Raw genomic sequence first — 20,958 nt, 5'->3', positions numbered from 1 at the left:
CCACTTTGTGGGGCCCCTGCCCCTTCCTTGCCCAGCCAAACAGCCACCCCTTGGCTTGCCCGCAGAGGAGTTGGGGGGAAACACCACTTGGGCAGCTGTGCAGATGCTGCCAGAGGTTTATGTGGGCCCAATTGCACCCCACATAGGTGGGACACAGCTCCTGGTGCCACAGCATCGCTCCCTGCCTCGTTTCCCCCTGACAAGGCAGTGTGGCAGAAGGGGTCCCAGCCAGCTGTGGGAGGGGAAGGCCTGGGGAGGGACAGCAGAGCAGGGAGAGGCACTGCCACCGCCGTGGGTAGCACCCTTGGGCACGTCCCTCAGCCCTCCAGGTAACACCCAAGTAGCCTGGCAGTGATGTCACCCAGCCATGCTCACCTTGCAATGGCCATGGGAGGTGACAGCCTTAGAACCCCTTAAAAATAACCCATAACCCCTACGGCCATTGAGAACCAGCAGGGCCCAGCCTGCACCCCAGCCACCAGGAGGAAAAAATACAACATAAAAAACACAAACCCACAGATATAACACATAAAATAGAATGCAATATGTAAAAATATGACACTGGAAAAAAAGGAATTATAACTCCTTTTTCCTTACGTGGAAGTTCCAGTCTCTGCGATTTCTGATACCCTGGGGATAGAAGTGGCAGCTTTAGCCCATTGGGGAGAAGGTGGCAACTGAGAGGAGCTGTGAGTTCTGCACAAAGAGGCTTAGAATTCCTGGTGATCTGGCACTATTGGCCAGCACACATTTCCCTCCTGGGATGGAAGGAGGATGCCACCAGCATCACCTGCTGGAGGAGGGACCAGTCCCACTCCCCAGGGCCATGTGTGGCCACGGGGATGCTCTCCCTTTGCAATTCAGTTGAGAGGCTGTGAGCGCCTCTGCCGCCAGCCCTCAGTGCACAACCGCACACTTCTATATACTCGGAGCGATGCTGCAGCTCAGCCTGCTCCTGGATGAGGCCCCGAGGGCAGCGTGTGGCTGCAGGGAGCCTGCCAGCCTGCATAGAGGTTTCCTTGTTGGCTTGTCGCTGCCAGAGAAAATGCCGTTTCTCGGGCAGGGAAGGGGAGACGCGTCCCTGTTTGCCAGCCAGGAGCAGCTATGCCGGGCTGGTAAAGATAAACACGCTTATAAAACAGTCTGATCACCTCTCCGTTTGTTCTGCCCCTTGGCCAGTTACGTCCCACACCCACAGGGTAATTAAGGACTTGGCTACCTGTATACATCAATAGAGCATGGGGTTGCCCTGGTGAGGGCTAAGCATGGAGAAGGCTTTTCTTTCTTAGCCACCTGCAGTCGGCACTGAGACACTGGAATGGGCTGCGTCAAAATGAAATATCTGGTGGAAAACACGCAGACACGTCTCCAAACACACCTCCTGCATGGTAAGGCCCTTATGGGATGTCTGTGGGGTTTTCTCTTCCATCCTCCATGCTTTTCAGCTGCGGCTCAGGCTTTCCCACCAGGAAAGCAAGTTTGGGGCTGGGAGGACAAGCAGGTAACAGCAATGGTAAAGGGAGAGCCACACGTGCACTGCTCCCCTGCATTAGGGCAGAGAAGCAAGATCTGTGAGCAAGCAGGAGCATATGGGGCAGAGGACCAAAGCCTTATCCCCATCCCCGTATGCAGCCACCTCATCCGTAATCACCGCAGACAGCCTGTCATACCCACTCCCATCATGCTGATGGCATGGGACAGCCGCCTGCTTGCCCTGGCCCCCCGGCACGCACTGGGCAGGCGGGCAGCCCTCTCTGCACCTGCCCAGGGCCCAGTCACAGCACGGAGAAGAAGATTCCTTGCTCGCTCCCAGCTGCATCAGCCCTGCAGGTTCAGGGAGGATTTCCCCCCCCCTTCAACTGATTCCTTTGCTTATATCCCAGTGGACTCATTTTCTGCACAGCCCTGGGCATGGGGCCGGGTTTTCAAAGGTACGTGGTGGCCAAAGTCACTTTCAGCAGTGGGTGCTGACCTTGAAAAACACAGAAAACACCCCACCTCATCCTGCAACCCCAAAATGCAGGCACAGCCCGGTACACCCAAGAGGAGCTGGTGACAGCACATGCAGCGCCCTTATCCATTATAAATGGGGCAGCGGGAGAAATCCCTGTGTATCCTGTCACAGCTGAGAACCTTGCTGCTATTTTTAGGCAGCCGCTTCCCTGGCCATGCTGAATTTCTTGTTATCTGCTGCTGATTTTAACTGTCCTTCTCCACTGCCTCGCTGCCTCTGCTCACCCATCACGGGGGCAAAACCCCCCCAGATGGGGAGCGCAGGATGTGTCCTGTGCTCAGGGTGAGCCGGGCACCATTCCAGGGATGTTCCTGCCATGTGAAATGGCCTGATTTCCCAGGCAGTCCCATCCAAGTGGAGAGGACATGGTGATCGCAGGAAGGTCGCGGGGGCCCCGGCAGCATCTGTCCAGCTGCCTCCTTGCAGGGCTGCCAAGCACGGGCACCGCTGCCCAGGCCTGGCTGCACTCGCTGCCCTGTTTGCATTCCCGGGCTGGGGCAAGGCTGAGAAATGCGGTAATTCAATTAAAACAAAAAGGAAGCGGGCAGAGGCTGGCAGAGGATGGGGGGAGGCACGTGGAAAGACAGACAGACACACCAGGGTCACAGGATGGCAGAGGAAGGGCAGCGATGTTCATGAGAGGAGCAGGATAAAACCCTCACCAGGCTCAGCTGAGGGCCGGGCAGTGGGTACCAGTCTTGGCAGCAACAGGACCCCATGCCCTGAGTCCCTCAGGGATGCTCCAAGGCTCGCAGGGACCCCAGAGCAAGCAGGGCTGGAGACAGCGCTCTGCCAGGTAACCCAGGACAGAGCCCTCCTTACCGGTACCAGCACCCAGCCCCTGCCTTCATCTGGGACCACTGCAGCAGCTGAGATTACGCCCGAGCTGAGCTCACCTCCCCACCTAGTCGCCCTTTAGAGAAGACGAGCCCTTCTGCTGTGTCTGGCTGACGTTTTCCCGTGATGAAGCAGTATTTCTAAGAGGACCAAGTTTTATCATTTAAGTTATAATTAAGTTCTCCCCATCCAGCCCCTGCACTGGGCTCACTGGTGTAGGGGGAGCCATGAGCCTGGGCAGCAGAGAAGGGTGTCTGGCACTCCATTAGCAATGCATGCAGGAGCCCCACTGCTGCCCCCAAACTCTCACTCAGTGCAGTGAGTCCCCCACATCAACGACAGCCTCGGGGAGATGCTGATTTTCCAGCAGATTTGCCTTTCACGTCCACTGCCTTTCTCCTTGGTTTCCTTCCTAGAGGAGGGTGAACAGATGCCTCGCACTGATGTTCTCTGGGCTGTTCCTTACTCTCTCGCTCTGCCACTCGTGGGGTCATACTCTTGAACTGTTCTCATTTACCTTTCAGAAGATCCTGGAAGGGAAAGACAAATGTTGCTCTGCCTCCTTGGAGCTGGTAGTGCCTGAGAAGCGCAAGTACAGCTCAGGATCGCCCTGCTTCTATTTGCCCCTGCAAAAGGAGCAGGCTCTGAAAGGCTCTAAAAGGAGGGTGCAGCAGCACCAGGGCCAGGCTCAGCTCTGGGGCACCCCCAGCGATTTCTTGCAGCAGTTTGCAAGGCTCAGGTCGTGCTCCTCCAAACAGCCACATTGATGCTAACTCGTCTCCATGCTTTCCCTGATCCCACAGGAGGGAGAGTGATGCTGAGGCAGCTCCTGGGTTAGCCAGGGCAGTCCCTGCACAGCAGAGATTGTGCCCGTGGTGATTTGTCTTGGATTTATACTCACAGAGGGAGCTTTTCCCTGTATTTCCCTCCAGAGCACAGGAAGATGCTCCTGCTCCTGCCCATCCCCACGCCAGTCCCAGCCTGCCCACATGTGCCAGGGGTGATGCTCCTCCCAGGGACCACACGTCCCTCCTGTGTCCCCCCGGCAGCTGAACCCAGCAGGAACAACCCACAGACACCACACAGGTGTCTCCCCAAGGGTGGCTCTGGGCACAGGGGACTCATTTGCTGCTCCAATTGTGACATTCACGGAGGTGATGCTGCTGCAGCAGCAGCTGCACAGGGACAGGCAGCCTCGTGCCCTGGGGATGGCGAGGTGATGACATGGGGACAGATGAGATGCTTTCACCAGGATGCCACTTGCAGCAGGGACCCCACAACAGCCACCCCAGAGCTCACAACAGCGTGAGAGGCAAAGGACAGAGCTGGGGAGCAAACCTGGGGTCACACAAGGCTCCCCATAGCACCATCCTCTGAGCCACATCACCACCACCACGAGGGTGGCACCCAGCATGCTGTCACCCCCCACCACAGCGTCACCAGCACTGTGACACCCATTAGCTCCATGGGGACCACGGCAGCCCTGAACCCAGACTCCCATAGCCAAGATTCCTGCTGGAAGCAGCCTGAGCTGCTGCTGTTTGTATCAGTGCAGCAGGGGGAGGATCTGCCATCTAATTAAACAAATCCTTCATCCCCACCACAGTGGCTGTGCCAGGGGGAGGCAGCAGAGGGGGCATCCATCAGAGGGGCTGGATTCTCATCCCATCTCCCCCCTGCTCGTTGCCTGATGCTGCAGATGTGTAACGCTTCCAAACTTGTCCCTCCTGGGGTTTCTAGTGGGAACAAAAATAACCCCATCCAATTAGGCCGAGGTGGGCAGCTGCAGCTAATGCCCCACAACACTGCTGCGTGTTTTGCTCCTGGTGATCTCCTTCCACTCTTCCACTGTCACACATGGAGACGGCTGGGGCTGAGGGCAGGAGAGCCAGGAAGGCGAGAACAGCAGAGCTCATCAAACCCCGCCAGCGCTCCTGCTGCAGCAGGGATGTGCATCGCCATGGCAACTGTGGCCAAGGATGTGCGGAGCACATGGGTACCCCAAAGTAGGGAGGAGACAGGGGGACCATGCTGGCCCTGTCCCCTGTCCTCCACCTGCCTTTGCTGATACAACATCAGCTGGGCACTGGCCGTGACATCAGTTCTGCACAGCATCTCCTCTCCTTCCCAGGAGAGAACCATGGAGGGGAAGGGGCTCGGCGAGGCAGAGGGGACTTGCACTGCCAAAATCCAATAGCTTTTCCCCAGAGTAATTGGAAATGCTGGAGGCAGTCGGAGCAGGGGTCAGGCCAGTTCTGTCCCACCAGGACTGCTCCCTGCAGCCCACAGCAGATCCCAACCCCATCCAATTGCCATCCTCACCAAGAAGGGACATTGGGAGCAAACATGGGAGCATCCTCAGCCCGGAAAGAGCTCTGCTCCAGTCCAACCTTCCTTCTTCTAATTCCCCTCCTGCTCCCCCAGCCTCTGAAGGGAACAAGCCCACACTGAGGTGTGATCTGGGGACAAGGCAAGCAGCAAAGCAGTGACCCATAGGAAAAGAGGAGGGACACAAAGATGTCATGCTGTGAGAGCAAAGCACCCACTGAGGATTGTACAGTCTTTGCTGTTGGCCCCAAGAGCCTCACCTGACACTTATCTAGATTAAATCTCTCCCTTCAAGAGAGAAGGTCTTGCCAAGGTTGCGGGACCAGCCGGTAGCATCGCTCCAGCCTTCCCTCTGTCTGCGGCTCCCTCCACACTTGCTCTATCTGCAGATATGATCCTCGTAGGTTACCCAAAGCAGAGGAGCAGGAGGCATACTGTCCATAGCCCATGGATGGGTAAAGGCAAGTTAGGACCATCTATACTATGTCTTCAGGCCAGGGTGGGAATCCCAGGCTTGTACAGGATGGGGAGGAGTACATGAAATACTTCTTTGACAACCTGGTCTACCAGAAATATGTCAGACATGTGAGGATAGCAGCCTGTTAGATGAGGGGCTGATTTTGAAGAGCAAGTCTTGGACTCTTCTTAGATAGCTTTCAGGAGAGCAACATCTGAAACACCCCACAACCTGCACCGAGGATGCTCAAGGGCTCCAGGACGCTGTGCAGGGCTCAGGCAGCCTTTGTGCAGTTGGCAACCAGCTCAATAGGGTAAAAGTCCTGTCATGGATGTAGACGTGGGCACCCGGTCAGATCCTGCATTTCTCATTGCCTGGCTCTGAGTGATCCACTCGTGACAGCAGAGAGGGCAGAGCTGAGCTGCCCCGCACGGCAAGGAGGGCGGTGAAGGTGGATGGGGCTGGCCCAGCTGGATCCTGCCCTTGCTGGGACTGCCTCCAACCCTGAGAGAGGCTTGCCAACCCTGCCCCTTCATGTGCCCCACACTCAGCTCCCCAGCAGCTCACACACACAGGGACCAGGTGAGGCCCCTCAATTTGATGATGCCATATCCCCAGCTGTACAAAAGGGCTGGGAGCACATCCCTTAGCCCATGCAGCACCCCACAGCCACAGTGATGGGCTGAGATCCTCAGACCTTGCTGCCTCTTGTTAGGGCCCTGTTGTAGCATCTTGCCCCCAGGCTGGTCCCCTGATGGGCCATACACACCCTGAGGAGCACCCACAGAAGCTGTGTGACCCTCTGGGACCAGCAAAGGCCCCAGTGCCGGGCTGAAAACCAGCTCAGAGTGGTCACTGAGCTCCTCACATGGTATTTTGGAGACTTCTGGCTGAGTGGTTGCATGTCACAACCTTGGAGAGTGGTGCTCAGTCACTTTGGAGCAGGAGGAGAGAAAAGGTGACCCCGGTGCCTGGCTGCTTGGGGTGCAGGAAGGGCCAGCCCCACGGCCAGCCCCATGGCCACTGGCAGGGCCACCCCAGCCCCACCTGTGGGCTGCCCTTGGCCGGTCCCGCAGCACGGAGCATCCCTCCACAGCGGCTGCACGCACTGCCCGCCCCGTGCCGCACCAATGGCAGGGGTATTTTTAGCCTGGAAAAGAGCCACAATATCGTAGAGTGACATTAGCTGGAGTGGGGACCAGCGTCTTGGTTCACCTTGCAGTCTCCTCCAGGTCACCCTGCCCGGCTCGCTGAGGCACTGGGTCCCTGCCAGCACCGCCGCGTAAGCACCAAGCACGCACTGGGCTCCCCAGCATCACCACCATCCTGTCCCCTCCTTCCATGCCATGGTGCCACCTTCCCCTAGGAGCAGCCTCCAAAGTCCCCATGACCTTCCTGGGCCACTGAAGGGACATCCTGCCTGGTCCCAGTGGTGACTACACCTGAGTATATATCTGCTTATAACTGCTGAGATATAAGGGAAGTAGGGCTCTCTGCCCATGCCCTGGTGCCAGCCAAACCAAGTCTCCCAGCCAGAGCACCACCGCAGTTATTCATCCCTTAGGCACCCATTTATCACCCTGAGATGATTTCTGCTCCTGCTAGGGAAGGAAAGCACCCAGAGCCCATTATACAGCTTCTCCAGGGAAAAGCAGGACCAGCACCGCACTGGTGAACCAGACGGATGTGCCATTAGAAGAGAACAAAGCACCCAAGCTGCGCACAAGGGTGACCAGGGAAGGCTGCAGGCTGGCAGCAGTGCACCGCTGAGTATGTGTTGTCCATGGCATTAATTTCACACCTGATTGAAGGCCTCACAATGCTTGTTTTGGGGGAGCCTGTCACTGTGTCCACCCCAGGGCTGTCCTCTCCTTGAACACAGGGAGGCTCCTATTTGTTCTGCTGCTTTCCTTAGACACAGCGAAGAGACTGTGTCTGCCTGCTCTTCTTTCACCGCTCAGAGGATTAAAACACGGCAAGGGGAACTGGCGTATCCCTAAACCGAAGGCGCAGAGGCCTTGAATCTTTCCCAAGGAACACTTTGCTCCCCAGTGCTCATTAAGCATTTAAGCAACCGGTGCAGAGCAGAAGCGCAGAGCAGCGCTAGCACGCTGGCTGCAGAGCCCTCTGCGCTCAGCGACCCCATTTCACACCTTGGCTCCTGCAAAAACGTCCCAGTCCTAGGGTAAAAGGGAGAGGAGGATGTCCCGAGCCAGCTGGGTTGGCTGGGAGCCTTGGGAGAAGGGACGGAAGGCAGGAGGGAATTAGATGGGGAACGGAGGCGCCTGCTTGTGTGGTGCTCTCTGATTAAAATAAGCAGTGTCAGAGAGCAGCTGCCTCTGCCCTGGTGAATCTCAGAGCCATTATCCTGTCTTTGGTGGGTGAGATGCTGAGCGTGTGACACCCCCAAACCTGCCCCTAAACTGCTATCGATCCGTGCCCCAGAGCCCCTCAATCCCTCTGTGCCTGCTGAAGGGGAGCTGGAGCAAGTTGCTTAAAGCCCACCACGAATCTGTGCCCACCTGAAGCTTCTGCCCCTCCTGGTGCTGCGGGACCTGCTGCCTCTGGGGTGAAGAGCAAAGCACGTTCCTTCATTCACTGCCTTCCCTCCAACCCGCTCCCAACACAGCACAAAACTGTTCACCCCGAAATGGAGCCCAAGCACCTCTCAACCTTTTCTCCAGGAGAAAACCAACCCTGTTTTCAAGAGGTTGAATCTCACAGCCCTTCAGGATCGTGCTGTCTGCGAATGCACTACAGGGTTTATCAGGCAGGATTAAATACATACATGTGACAGTGCAGGGGCTGAGCAGCAGAGGGGGGCTGGATCCAGGCTGTGTGGACTGGCACAGCCCTCCTCCAGGTCTGGATCCAGGCAGATCCGCAGCAGGTCAGAGTCCAGCCCCATGGGAACAGCTTGACAAGGGCTCAGAGCCAGCAGAGGGAAAGGGAATAAAGGTATCGCACTTTCCCCCTGCCTTAGCAACCCCAATCTCTGCTGCCTGCGCCTCCCCTAGGAGCAGAGCCTGGCACTGTGATGGGGACAGCTTCGGGGCAGGGACCGGGGAGGGCAATGCCAGTCCCAGCCCTGGGCACTACACCCGGCTGCTGCCCACAGCCTGGTTGTAGTGTGCTCCTTGCAGCCCGGCACTGGATGCCAGCCTCCAGGAGCCTGCTCCTGCTGGCTGGAATCTTTGCCCTCTACAGAAAAACAACCTCACACTCCTTTTTAAGGAACATGGGGAGAAACCTCTGCTTGTCACTCCCCAGAATCCCCTGTCCGGGATGCAGCACTGTGCCTCGGGCTCCCCTGGCCACAGCCAGGCTCTGCTTTTACAGCTCCGGCTCCATCCCCCTGACCCTGCTGGCAACAAATCAGCACTGCCTTCCCCTTCCCGATGGGATGGATGCTCGGCGCCTGCATTTTCTCAGAGCTTATTTCCAGCATGGCCTCACTCCTCGCCGCGCTGGCTGCCTGCAGAGCTGCAGGGCGGGCAGGAGGGCTGCCCGTCAGGGAGCCACGCTGACGCATCAGCTCCACCGGCCTCCCCACGGGCCTCGTGAGCACGGCCCCAGTGCCCTGCTGACTGCAGCCAAGGCCTGTGGATGGTTGTCTTGAGAGCCTGTGCTCGTGGCAGCCTGCAGAACCAGCCCCACGGCCACTCCATCCATCCCCCTCGAGGATGCAGGCACGGATGCAGGAATGCCGTGCGGGTGCCTCAGTTTCCCCAGAGGGCAGAGAGGACGCGGCTGGCTCCCCTCCTCCTGCGGTGTCAGGTCCGCTTAGCTCGGACAGCCTCTGGATGAGAAACTGTCAGGCAGTGTGCGCTGGCTCCACGCCCCACGGCTCCACATCCTGCCCTGCACCTCCCGGCACCGCAGCCCCATAATGGCAATGGTAATCAGAGGAGACTTCTCCCAGCTCCTGGTGCTAGGAGAGCTGATGAGTGGGGATGAGGGCTCCTGCACGCTGCCTCACAGCTAAGTGCTTGCTGCCTACAGCCCCTTGTCTTCTCCCCGGCTCTGGACAAGGTGCCCCAGGCTGGGCTTCACACAGCCAGCCCTCGGTCATGCTGCCTCCCCACAGCAAGCTCAGCACGGAGCTCTGGAAATCCTCCTCTGGCTTTCTGCCGAGGAGAAGCCAGCGCAGCCCTGAGCCCCTCACTTGCCCTGGGGGTACCACGCTCTTCTCCTCCACTGAGATCCTCCCATGTGGACCCCTGCAGCAATGGCTTTGTACGGCAGCTCCTAGCCGTTACCAAACTGTAATTCAGACAAACAAGCGAGATGGGGCAGCTACAGAAGGGCGAGCAGAAATCTGCCGGAATCATTAATTCTGTGTTTTTCTCTTTTCTTAATGCTATTAATTTCCTTGCAAGTTAATCAAAGATTGCCTTAGGACCAGAGGTGACTGCAGCTGGGCCGGGTGGCCCCAGGGGACAGAGCAAAGGCAGCCAAGCAGCCCAGCCCTGCCTATGCTGCCCTGGTTAACAAGCAGCTCTCCTCCTTCTGCCTCAGTTTCCCCCTCCCTGGCAGCCACTGCAGCTTCCCACATCACACAGACACGACTGTCCATCTCGCCTTCTCCAAGGAGCTTACCTGCCCCTGCCGAGGGTTGCCCATCCTCTGAGCCTCTGGGAAAGGCAACCAAAGGGGTTCCAGAGGGGGGGCTGAGCCCCAGCCTGGCTGCGGGCCGGCTCTGAGCTGCGGCCCTGAAACGAGCACCGCCAGGCCGGGCAGAGGGAAGAAGGAGCCAGAGCCCGGCTCTTCCCCTGGCACTCGGACGGGCAGTACCTCCGCAGCATCCCTCTGCCCCGGCACAGCCCTCGACACAGCCCATCGCCGATCCCAGCACATTCCTTGTGCCCGGGAGCATCCCTCAGCCTTTCGCGTCTTCTGATCCCAGCACATCCTTGGTCCCCGGAGCATCCCTCAGCCCTGCACATCCCCTGACCCCAGCACAGCCGTCAGCCCTTCCACACCCCTAACCCCCAGCGCGCCTCTCGATCCCATCGCCCCTCCGCTCCCCCGACCCGGGCCGAGCCCCCGCCGCCCGCCCCTCCCTCCCTGCACAGCGCCGGGGCAGAGCCGCCCCGCGCCCAGGAGCCCCGGGATGGGCCGTGGGGCTCCAGGGCAGAGCTCCCCGAGCGCTGGGGAGGAGGCGGGCAGGGCGGAGAGGAGCCCCCCGCCGCCGCGCACCGCCTCCTCCCCGCCGCGGCGGGCGAGGCTCCGCCCGGCTCCCCGGGCCCGCAGCCGGCCGGCACCCCCCCTGCGGCGGGCTCCCGCTCGCCCGGACTATGAGGAGCGGGACCCGGCGGGGGGCGGCGGCAGCGGCAGCGGCCCCGGTGCGGCGGGAGCGGGAGCGGGGGAGCCGCCGCCGCCGGCCGGGTCATGCCCGTGCGCCCGGGGCGGCGGGGCTGCGGGCTGCGGCGGGATGGGCGCGCTCCGGGCCGGCGCCCTCGCCTTCCTCCTCCTCCTCCTCCTCAGCTGCCTCCTGCCCCGGCGCGGCCCGCTCAGGTGAGCGCACGGCGCGGGGGCTCGGCGCTGCGCGTCCCGCGGGGTGCCCCGCGCTCGCGGGCCGCGGGGCTGCGGGGACCGCTGCGATCCGCACCGCTCCCCCGGCACCCAGACCCTCATCCCCTCCCAGGGGAGCCGCATTTCCCCGCCGGGACCCCGGCGTCATCGCCCCTCGGAGGCAGCTCTCCTGCGGGACCCGGGCGTCCCCTCCCAGACCCCGCAAACCCGATCCGGACCTCCTTTCGGGGGCTGCTTCTCGCAGCCAGAACCCTCCCAGCCCCAATCCGGACCTCCCCGCAGGCTGCCGGAGCTCCCCCATATCCCTGGGACCCTGACCCAGCACCCCAGGGACCCACCAGACCTTCCCCCTCCGGCCCCAGCCGAGCTCTGCCTGTCCCCGGCAGCCCCTGCCCCGGTGCTGGGTCCCCGCTGATCCCCCTGACCCCAGCCGAGCTGGGGACCTTTGCCACGGTGGGAGAAGGGGTGATCCCAGCCGGGTGATGGCCCAGGCTGCTCCTTCTCCAGTGCTGCAAAGCCCCTGCTATGCCCAGACCCTCTACCGGGTTAGGGTGCCTGGGGAGGCTCAGAACAATCCCTGACCCACCCCCTGTGTCACCCAGGCCAGGGGATGCCCCACATCCCATGGGTGCAGGAACAACTCTTGACCCCCTTGGATGGAATATCCGACGCTCCCAGGTCCCTTTTTCCCTCTATGGCCATGTTGGGTGCTACCTGGGGCAAGGTGGGATGCAGGGGAGAAGGGGCCAGGCAGGGAGGGGTTGGGGGGCTGCAGCATCCCTGGGCTGAGCCCTCTCCCTGCCTCCATCCTCCCCCATTACCCAGACGGAGCGGCTGGAGCAGCGAGGGGGAGAACCGCGGCATCTGTAGTGGGGAGGGGGAAACGGAATCAAAATGTCCCTGTTTCACGTGTGGGAGCTGCTTGTCTCGGGGGGGCATTTTTAGGCAGATGTGAGTGTTTCCCAGCCCCACCATCCCCTCGCTCCACAAGGTGCTGAGCTCCAGGGCCACGTTAGTGGCAGAGTCCCCTCGGGGCAGGCGATGCCGAAACTGAGGAGAGCCAGGAGCCAGGGCTGCGCGCAGGGGCTCTGTGCCAGCATGGCCCTGCCAGTGACACCGGTGGAGGTGGCTGCACTGGGGTGTTCCTGCACCCCTGCAGTCCTCAAGGTGCGAGCAGCGCAGGGGCTGCAGCTCAGCTGAGCCTGCTCAAGGAGCCTTCCTCCCACATGCTCCAGGGGAGAGCCCTCGTCCTCCTTTCCAGCGGAGGAGGAAACCTGCACAGATGTACAGCAGGCAGAGGTCTGACTTAACTCCTTGTTCCCCTGGCCTCTCACAGCCCTCCTCCCAGAGGTGCACCTTCCTATTGCAGGTCCTGGAGGGCGAATTTCTCCTGCCTTTTGCTCTTGGCCAGGGCCAGCCTCAGGCTCTCCCTGCTGCCCATCTCCAATTAAGGGAAAACTTGCCTGGCTGGATCCTTTGGGGATGGTCCCTGTGGCCATTTCTGGCTGGCAAAGGATGCACATAACCCCCTCCAGGATGAGCCCTGCTCCCCTGAGAGGAAGTAGGAAGAGGTGTGTTGGTAGGAACAAGGGGGTAGGAAGAAGGACCCCAGAGGGTCCCAGCTCCCAGCATCATCCTCTTGCTTGAGGTAACGGGGTTGTAGCTCCAAACAGGAGTAGGACCCACCTGGGCATGGCCCTGGTGGGGTTATGAAGCAGTGTGCAGCAGCACCAGCAGCGTGCTCAAAGCTCCCTTTGTGTCTGAGGTCCCTGGCTAGTTCCTCTCCATCACAGCCACATGCCTGGCAATGTGGTGAGCGAGCGTCTCTCGCATTGTTTCTTGGAATGATCATTATAGACTGATAGAAGGAGGGAAGTTGGCAGGCTGAGATGTGCGCATGAAAACAGCCCCCCAGGGTCAGTTTAAATAAGTCTCCATCATCTTTGGGAGCGCTGCATGGGAGAGATCGTGTCAGTTCCATATCATGGCCAGTGCGGAGGTGGGCTTTGCTGCTCCACTCCTGCCACATCCTCTTGGCTCCTGGCAAGGTGTCACAGCCCAGCTGTGCTCCTGGGCACCTCCTCACTCATTCCAGGCCAGCCCATGGTTGTGTCCTCAGGCCCTCCGAACAACGAGTCCCTGCCAGGCAGGGTACAGATGTTTGCTCAGCAGCTCAAGCCAGGGCTGGTGATTGAACCCAGAGGGACCATCCACACTTTGCCCCTCCAGCACCGGCACAGAGCCCGGGTGCCGGGCACAAGGCCACTGCCTGCTGTGCCCTGTCTCCACCGCAGCCCTGGAGCTGGGAGGAACCTGTCCCCAAACACCCTGTCAGGGGACACAGCGGGCAGGGGGACAGGCAAAACACAGGCATGCGGCACTCAGGCTGGGGCAGAGAGGGGAGGACAGCGGGAGCAGGTCCTGGGTCAGCACGCTGATGGCACTGGAGTGGATGCGATGTGGGCATAGCCGCTTCCCTGGGCGCTGGCATTGCAGGGTGCTGAGATGTGCCTGCAGGCAGCTCCCCTTCCTCCTCTGCCCCGCAGGCTGGTCTCAGGCCGGGAGGAAATCAAAGCTGCTTCCCGAGGCTCACCCCAGCCCATGTCACCCTCTGATTTCCTGGACAAGCTTATGGGACGAACGTCAGGGTATGATGCCCGGATTCGACCCAACTTCAAAGGTAAGGGGAGGACAAGAGGCCTCCAAACCTGGCAGAGACCCACACTTATGGCTGCCCAAAACCAGGGAATAGGCAGGTGTTGGTAGGACCCTGACCCACATCCCTCCATCCCAACACCCTCCCTGTGTGCAAACCCAGTGTCCTGCATGCGCCCGCTGTGCCTGGGTGTAGTGGGGTTCACCCCAACACCTTATAGGGAGCCCTCAGCAGGCGGGGGATGCTCGTACGCATCCATTCACACAGTGCATGCAGGAGGGGGGGCTCTGCCCTGCACGTCTCCATGGCCAGCAGCAAGAGGAGGCTTCACCCTGTTTTTCAGGTCCGCCCGTCAACGTGACCTGCAACATCTTCATCAACAGCTTCGGCTCCGTCACCGAGACCACCATGGTGAGGGCTTTGCCGGCACAAGGGGGCTCCTGTCCCAGTGGTCCTGACGGGGGTGCGCAGGTCCCGGTGGCCAAGCCTGTAGCTGTGTTTGCCGGGGTCCTGCGAGCCCTGGCACCACAGTGGGGACACAGCAAATGGCTGTGGCTTTTCCGCGATCACTCAACCAGAGCTGGGCTTTGTGAGCCCCATTCCTGGGCCTGAGCTGGGTCGCAGTGTGGCAGGCTCAGCGGGTGCCATACAACGCAAGCGAGCTCTGTGTCCCCACCATCCCAGCCTCCCCGTGTGCATGAGGAAGCCCCGGGGCTAGAAATTCGTGCTGCTGCAAAGCCTTAATACCATAAACTGCCACATCAGCCCCCCGCAGAGCCCTGCAACAAACACTGCAGGCAGCAGCTGCTGGTCCTCCTCCTCCTCCTCCTTCCAGCCGCTGTGGCTTTAATGTCCCCTGGCTGCCAGCAGCATGGGAAGGCTCCCGAGCTGCCCCTGCCCGGCCGTGGTTAGGGCCAGGCAGGCAGCTCCTGCAGGGCTGAGGCCCTTCCACCTCCTTCTCCATCCCATCTCCCCGTTCCATCTCCTCCTCCTCCTCGGGCCCTATGGGGTGTCCCCAGCTGACCTGGTGCCCCCTGCCCCAGGACTACCGGGTGAACGTGTTCCTGCGGCAGCAGTGGAACGACCCCCGCCTGGCTTACCGCGAGTACCCCGACGACTCCCTGGACCTCGACCCCTCCATGCTCGACTCCATCTGGAAGCCAGACTTGTTCTTCGCCAACGAGAAAGGGGCCAATTTCCACGAGGTCACCACCGACAACAAGCTGCTGCGCATCTTCAAGAACGGCAACGTGCTCTACAGCATCAGGTAGAGCCCTGCTCCTCTGGTGCCATGCCTGCGCAGGGAGGTGAACTTTCCTTTCGTTCCCCCTGCCAACTGTGCCAGCCCCCAGCAACCCCCTCATTTTCTCTGCCTCCTCCAGGCTGACTCTGATCCTGTCCTGCCCCATGGACCTCAAGAATTTCCCCATGGACATCCAGACATGCACCATGCAGCTGGAGAGCTGTGAGTACCTGGGGGGGTCAAGCTTTGCTTTGCCCCCTCCATTCCTTCCCATCCCATCCACCTGAGGGAGGTGAGCAGGAAGGAATGGTCATTCAGGGTGGGGATGAGCAGGGTGCATCTTCCACCTTGTCCCATGGCTCCTTCCATCCTCTCCAGTTGGCTACACCATGAATGACCTCATCTTCAAGTGGTTGGAGGAGCAGGAGGCCGTGCAGGTGGCAGAGGGCTTGACGCTCCCGCAGTTTATCCTCAGGGATGAGAAGGACCTGGGCTATTGCACCAAGTACTACAACACAGGTAGGGGACCTCAGGGACCCGCTGCCACCTTCTCACCATGTCCCAAGGGTCCCTCTCACCCATCAGGCTGCCATTCCTATAGGCAAGTTCACCTGCATCGAGGTGAAGTTCCACCTGGAGAGACAGATGGGTTACTACCTGATCCAGATGTACATCCCCAGCCTGCTCATCGTCATCCTCTCCTGGGTCTCCTTCTGGATCAACATGGATGCGGCACCGGCCCGGGTGGGCTTGGGCATCACCACCGTGCTCACCATGACCACGCAGAGCGCTGGCTCCCGTGCCTCCCTGCCCAAGGTCAGTGCCGGCTCCATGCTGGGCTCTTGCGCTGCAGCCTGACCAGGGAACTTGGGCTACCCGCAGTGTCCCAAGGGCAGCATTCCCTTGGGGATGGCTGGCTCCATAGCCTTGCCAGCCATGGAGTGAGCAGGAACATGGTGCTGCTTGGCTGGGCAAGCTCTGACCCGCGTGTCCTACCTAAGAGGGCCTCTGTGTCCCTTGCAGTGGGGTGAAGTGGGGCGGGACAAACAGGGCAGGGGGCAGCAGGTCCCTGAGCCCCATCGCACCCCCGCAGGTCTCCTACGTGAAGGCCATTGACATCTGGATGGCCATTTGCCTGCTCTTTGTCTTCGCTGCCCTGTTGGAGTACGCAGCGGTCAACTTCGTCTCCCGCCAGCACAAGGAGTTCATGCGCCTGCGCCGGCGCCAGCGGCGGCAGAGAATGGTGAGTCCTTCCCACCATGGGCATCTGCCCATCCTCAGCCACTGAGGGGACAGCCTGGGGCTGCAGGGACAGTTTAGCACCAGGACAGGGCTGTGCCCCACTGCCCACGGCTTGCAGCCAGCCCCCCCGGCACGGCAGGGACCCAGGGGCATCGCAGTGCTTCTGCCTGCCTGAGCAGCACAGTGCAGAGCACCCATGGGTGCCCCAGCACAAACACACCCATGGTGCCATCCTTCTCCTGCCAGCACATCCTCGGGTTCTGCTTCTCTAAAGCAGAACAATAAGCAGCAAGGGTGGGTGAAACAGCCTTTCCCCTTACCTGCAGCATCAAAGCTCAGGTCCCCACTGTGCCACAGCTGTGCCAGGGGCTCATGGCTGCACCAGGGTGATGAAGCACCAAGGGGACCTGGCGGCACCCAGGGACAGGGTCTGGGCTGCAGAAGGGAACGCAGCAGGGCCTGGAGAGGCAGGGTTCCATGCTGCAGGACAGCCCTCTTCCCCACGTGAAGTGGAAGACGTGGCTGCCCCACTCCCATTTCCTCACCGTAACCACACCATGAGGCACCAGAGCTCCATGGAAAACACAAGTACACACACACCCCACGCGGGCTCGCAGCGTCCTGTGCAGCCAAACCCCTTCAGCACATGCTGAAGATGGATCCCGGTGTCTGGGGGTCTTTCCCCTGACACACCGAGCCCCCTTCTCCTCTCCCCATCCCCATTGTGGCGCCCTGAGCCCCTGTCCCGGGGCTGGGGCAGAGCCGCGGGTCACCCGTTGTCCTGTTTCTGTTTGGTGCTCACTGCGGGACGCCAAAAGGTCCTGAGCAGCGGGACGGGCAGCCTGGAGTCCCTGCGGCAGGCGAGCGGCCGGCACGGCGGCGAGCACACCTACGCAACGCTCTCACAGATCTCCAGCTCCCGGGTAAAGCATGAGGCTCCGGCAGCGCCCCGCAGGGCAGAGCACCCCCAGGCAGCCTCACCCCCCCTTACCCAAAGCAGCTCCCCGCAGGAGCTGGTCCAGTGCCTTGGAGGAAGCAGGGCAGTGATTTATTTGAGCAGAGCGTGTGCCCATAGGACGGAGCTGCTGGGCTGAAAACAGGTTTGAGAGTGATAGGAACGGAGCAGATTTCTATGGAGACACCCCCGTGCTGGGCCTCAGTTTGCCCTTCCATAAAGCAGGAGCAGCACAGCTCCCTTTGCCGAGGGGCAAGTGATGCTGGGGCAGACCGATGGCTGCTCCTGGGCTGTGCTCATCTCCAGCAGGGTGAGGGCTCTGCCTGGCCTGGCACAGGCAGGTTTGAGGCGCTTGGCTGCCCCAGGCCTCCTCTCTGCCATCGGTAGCCCTCGGATGCCAGGAGAGGCTTCCCAGCTCTCCATAGCGTGCTCCCTTACTCCCTGCCTTTCACAGCCCCTGAGCATGGCTGCCAGAGATGAGCACCCACCAGCCAGGGCAGGGAAGTGCAGAGCTCTGCTGAGCCCAGGAACCATGTGCTGGCTTAAACCAGACCAAAGTGCAGCTGCCCTGGGGTGTAGCGTCCCAGGGATGCACCAGGAGCCTCCAGGGATGCTGCACAGACCCCACAAAGCCGGGCCCAGGAAGCTCCCTGCACCCAGCCCCAGGAAGCACAGCGGGGGTGCCCCAGCCCGGGGGGGACCCATGTGGGAGGAGCAGCACTCCCAGTCTGGATCTCCTCCCCCGGCTGCCCTGGCAGGCCCTGCTGTCTCTCTGTGCTGAGGGAATAGCTGCAGCCTCCCCACCGCGTTCCCCAGGGTGGCTGCAAGCGCTTAGCCTGGGGCAGGGGAATAAAACCCTGCTGCCAAGGCGAGCTGATCTCAGCAATCTGAGCTGGGGCCGCTCTTCCCACCGGGAGGTCTTGCTTAGCTGGTGGATTGCTGAGTTAAATAAAGATGCCGGAGCGCACGCTCTCCGCATGAGAGCCCCCTTGCCGGCTGAGCGGCTGTGCGGGCTGAGCGCGGCGAGGAGGCTCGGTGCCGCTCCGGATGGCACTGGGGATCCAGCACCAGGGCTGTGCATGGCCAAGGCAGGAGGCACGGAGCCAGCCTGCAGCACTCCCTGCGGGAAGGGACCCACCGCAGCCACATACGGCACCAGTAGGGCGGGGTGGGGGGGAAGAGACACAGACCAAATGAGTGCCCCAGGGGCTCGGCGAGAAGCCAGACAGAGAGGCTTGTACGTGCTGGTCCCTTGCCTAATCTTCGCACACACAGCTTCCCCCGAGGATAAACGAGGGTGATGCGGAAAGGGGCTGTCCGCGGGGAGGAGTGTGGCCGGAACCCGAGGGGCTGCGAGGGCAGCGCGGCTGTGCTGCGAGCGATGGCAGTGGGCTGTGACCCACGAGTGGGAGCGGGTACCCGGCTCTCATGGCACTCTTGGAGGCTTGATCATGGGCATGCAGCCCCGTGGGCATGCTGTCTTCCCTGCAGCACCCACCAGCATAGAGCAGGGATGGGGTGAGCAATAGCAGAGAGAGCAGCAAGCAGTCCAGCTCTCTCATCCTTCCTCTGCTGCACCAGGCAGCTCCTGCCAAGCTCCTGCAGGGAGAAACAGGTTCTGGGCCCTTGGAGTGACTGGGGGGCCCTGCAAGCCCTGATGGCTGCCAGGGTCCTGCATCCCTGCCCAGCTGAGCTCCAGCAATATGCCTGCCCCCTCCCATTCACCAGCACAGGCACGCTTGCACCCTGCTGTCACAGCAGTGCCTGCACCCCAAGCTCCCAGCACCCCAGTGCACTCGGTACTCCTATGCCCTGCACCCCCATGTATCCAAACCACCCCTTCCAGTTTAACCCTGTCCCTCGAGCTGCCGGAGAGCCGGGCTTCCCAAGGCCTCTAGCCAGCGCTGGGAGGAGGCTGTGGGGACCAGTGTGGGGCTGCCAGGTTTGGGGTTACCCTTGGATGCACCCTTAAAACACGTGTCAGGTGAGCAGCCTGCACACTGCTGCCTGCCTCTGCCTGCAGCCTGCTGGCCCCATGCTTTCAGATATCTCTGTTCAGTTTGTGATGCCTGAAAAAGCACCTAACCTTGTGCTATGCACTTCCATGATTGTATTGCCCAGCGGGCGGGTGCATAGGACATGCAGCCACGAGCTCCTGCTCGCCCTGCAGCATCGACATCCACAGGGTGACAGCCTTTCCCTTCACCAGGAGGAAGAGCTTGTCCGTGAGAGCCGCTTTTACTTGCGAGGCTATGGGCTGAGCCACTGCCTGCAGCCGAAGGATGGGGCTGGGGAGGGCCCCGGCATCTACAGCCCCCCCCCAGCCGGGATGCTGCTGCGGGAAGGGGAGATCCTCCACCGGCGCTACATCGACCGGGCCAAGCGCATCGACACCATCTCCAGAGCCGTCTTCCCCTTCACCTTCCTGGTCTTCAATATCTTCTACTGGGTCGTCTACAAAGTGCTGCGCTCAGAGGACATCCACCCCGTGCCCTGAGGGCTGGGAAAGCAGGACTGCCTCTCTGTCTGCCCCCTCAGTGTGCATGGATGCCACGAGCTCAGCCAGAACCATGTTTCCCTCTGTCCTGGAGTAGCGGCACAGCCAGGCTGGGCCTCAGAGCCTGGACATATGGCAGCCCCCATGTCCTTTTGGATGGTGGGACACTGAGGAGGCTGGGACAGCAATCCCAGGTTTGAAAAAGGAACCCTTCCTGCTTCCTGCATGGCATCAACTCTGGGCATCCAGGGATGCTGTGCTGCTGGGGAGCCTGAGGTACCCAGGGATGCTGTGCTGCTGGGGAGCCTGAGGTACCCAGGGATGCTGTGCTGCTGGGGAGCCTGAGGTACCCAGGGATGCTGTGCTGCTGGGGAGCCTGAGGTACCCAGGGATGCTGTGCTGCTGGGGAGCCTGAGGTACCCAGGGATGCTGTGCTGCTGGGGAGCCTGAGGTACCCAGGGATGCTGTGCTGCTGGGGAGCCTCAGGTACACAGCGATGCTGTGCTGCTGGGGAGCCTCAGGTACACAGCAATGCTGTGCTGCTATGGTACAGGGGAGCTCCTGATACTCTGGGATGCTGCACAGCTGGTGACCAGCAAACACCACCTTTCACTCGAACACCCTCCACCTCTTCCATGTCAGGCTGCTGCTTCTCCAGGCTGCATCATTGAGCCATGGGCCACGAGCAGCCAGATGAGAAGCTGCAGCTCTCTATGGGTTGCAGGAAAAAGCAAGCAGCACCCCTGTCTGCACCCGGACTGCGTGTGGTGCTGGCTATGGCCCCATAGCCCCCAGTCCATCAACAGACAGGCCCCCAGCCAGCTCCAGCACACAGCAATGCAGTGGGTCAGGGATGCTTCCTTCCCTGCAGAGCCCGGGGCTGCCCACAGTGCCCATGGCTGTGGCAGGGCTGTGACAGGGACATGGGGCAGGAGCCTCTGTTTCTGCTGGGAAAACACCAGTCCTGCAGCAGCAGTAGGGGAGCCCGACGTCTTGCTGATGGTGAAGGGGCACACACGGCCTTTGCAGCTGCTGATGGGTACCACTTGGCACCAGAGAGCTGGCACTGCACTGCCTGCAGGGTAGGGCCCAGTGCCCATCCGATGATGGGATGAAAGTAATGGGGGTAGCTGCAGCAGTGCCTCTGGAGGAACAGTGAGTGGTGGCATCCCCAGACCGATGCATTCCCGCAGC

The 20,958-nt window shown here is 60.9% G+C and overlaps 1 protein-coding gene across 2 annotated transcripts; it reads left to right on the top strand.

The window, feature by feature from the left end:
• The first annotated feature begins 11,044 nt into the window (after positions 1-11,044).
• On the top strand, positions 11,045-20,028 carry LOC136019586 (glycine receptor subunit alpha-4). 2 transcript variants are annotated; one of them, XM_065689917.1, is made up of 10 exons: positions 11,045-11,153; positions 13,718-13,851; positions 14,171-14,238; positions 14,871-15,094; positions 15,210-15,292; positions 15,449-15,589; positions 15,672-15,886; positions 16,164-16,313; positions 17,131-17,235; positions 19,477-20,028. In XM_065689917.1, exons 1-10 carry the CDS (start codon positions 11,071-11,073, stop codon positions 19,762-19,764), a joined length of 1,491 nt encoding a protein of 496 aa, XP_065545989.1. In that variant the 5' UTR covers positions 11,045-11,070; the 3' UTR covers positions 19,765-20,028. The 2 variants fall into 2 exon arrangements, with proteins under 2 accessions (XP_065545989.1, XP_065545990.1); XM_065689918.1 differs by lacking the exon at positions 17,131-17,235.
• Positions 20,029-20,958: the final 930 nt, after the last annotated feature.

Source organism: Lathamus discolor, chromosome 9, assembly GCF_037157495.1.
Source record: "Lathamus discolor isolate bLatDis1 chromosome 9, bLatDis1.hap1, whole genome shotgun sequence".
Classification (NCBI taxonomy): domain Eukaryota; kingdom Metazoa; phylum Chordata; class Aves; order Psittaciformes; family Psittacidae; genus Lathamus; species Lathamus discolor.
Note: the sequence above shows the minus strand (reverse complement) of the source record. Positions and strands in the feature narration are given on the sequence as shown.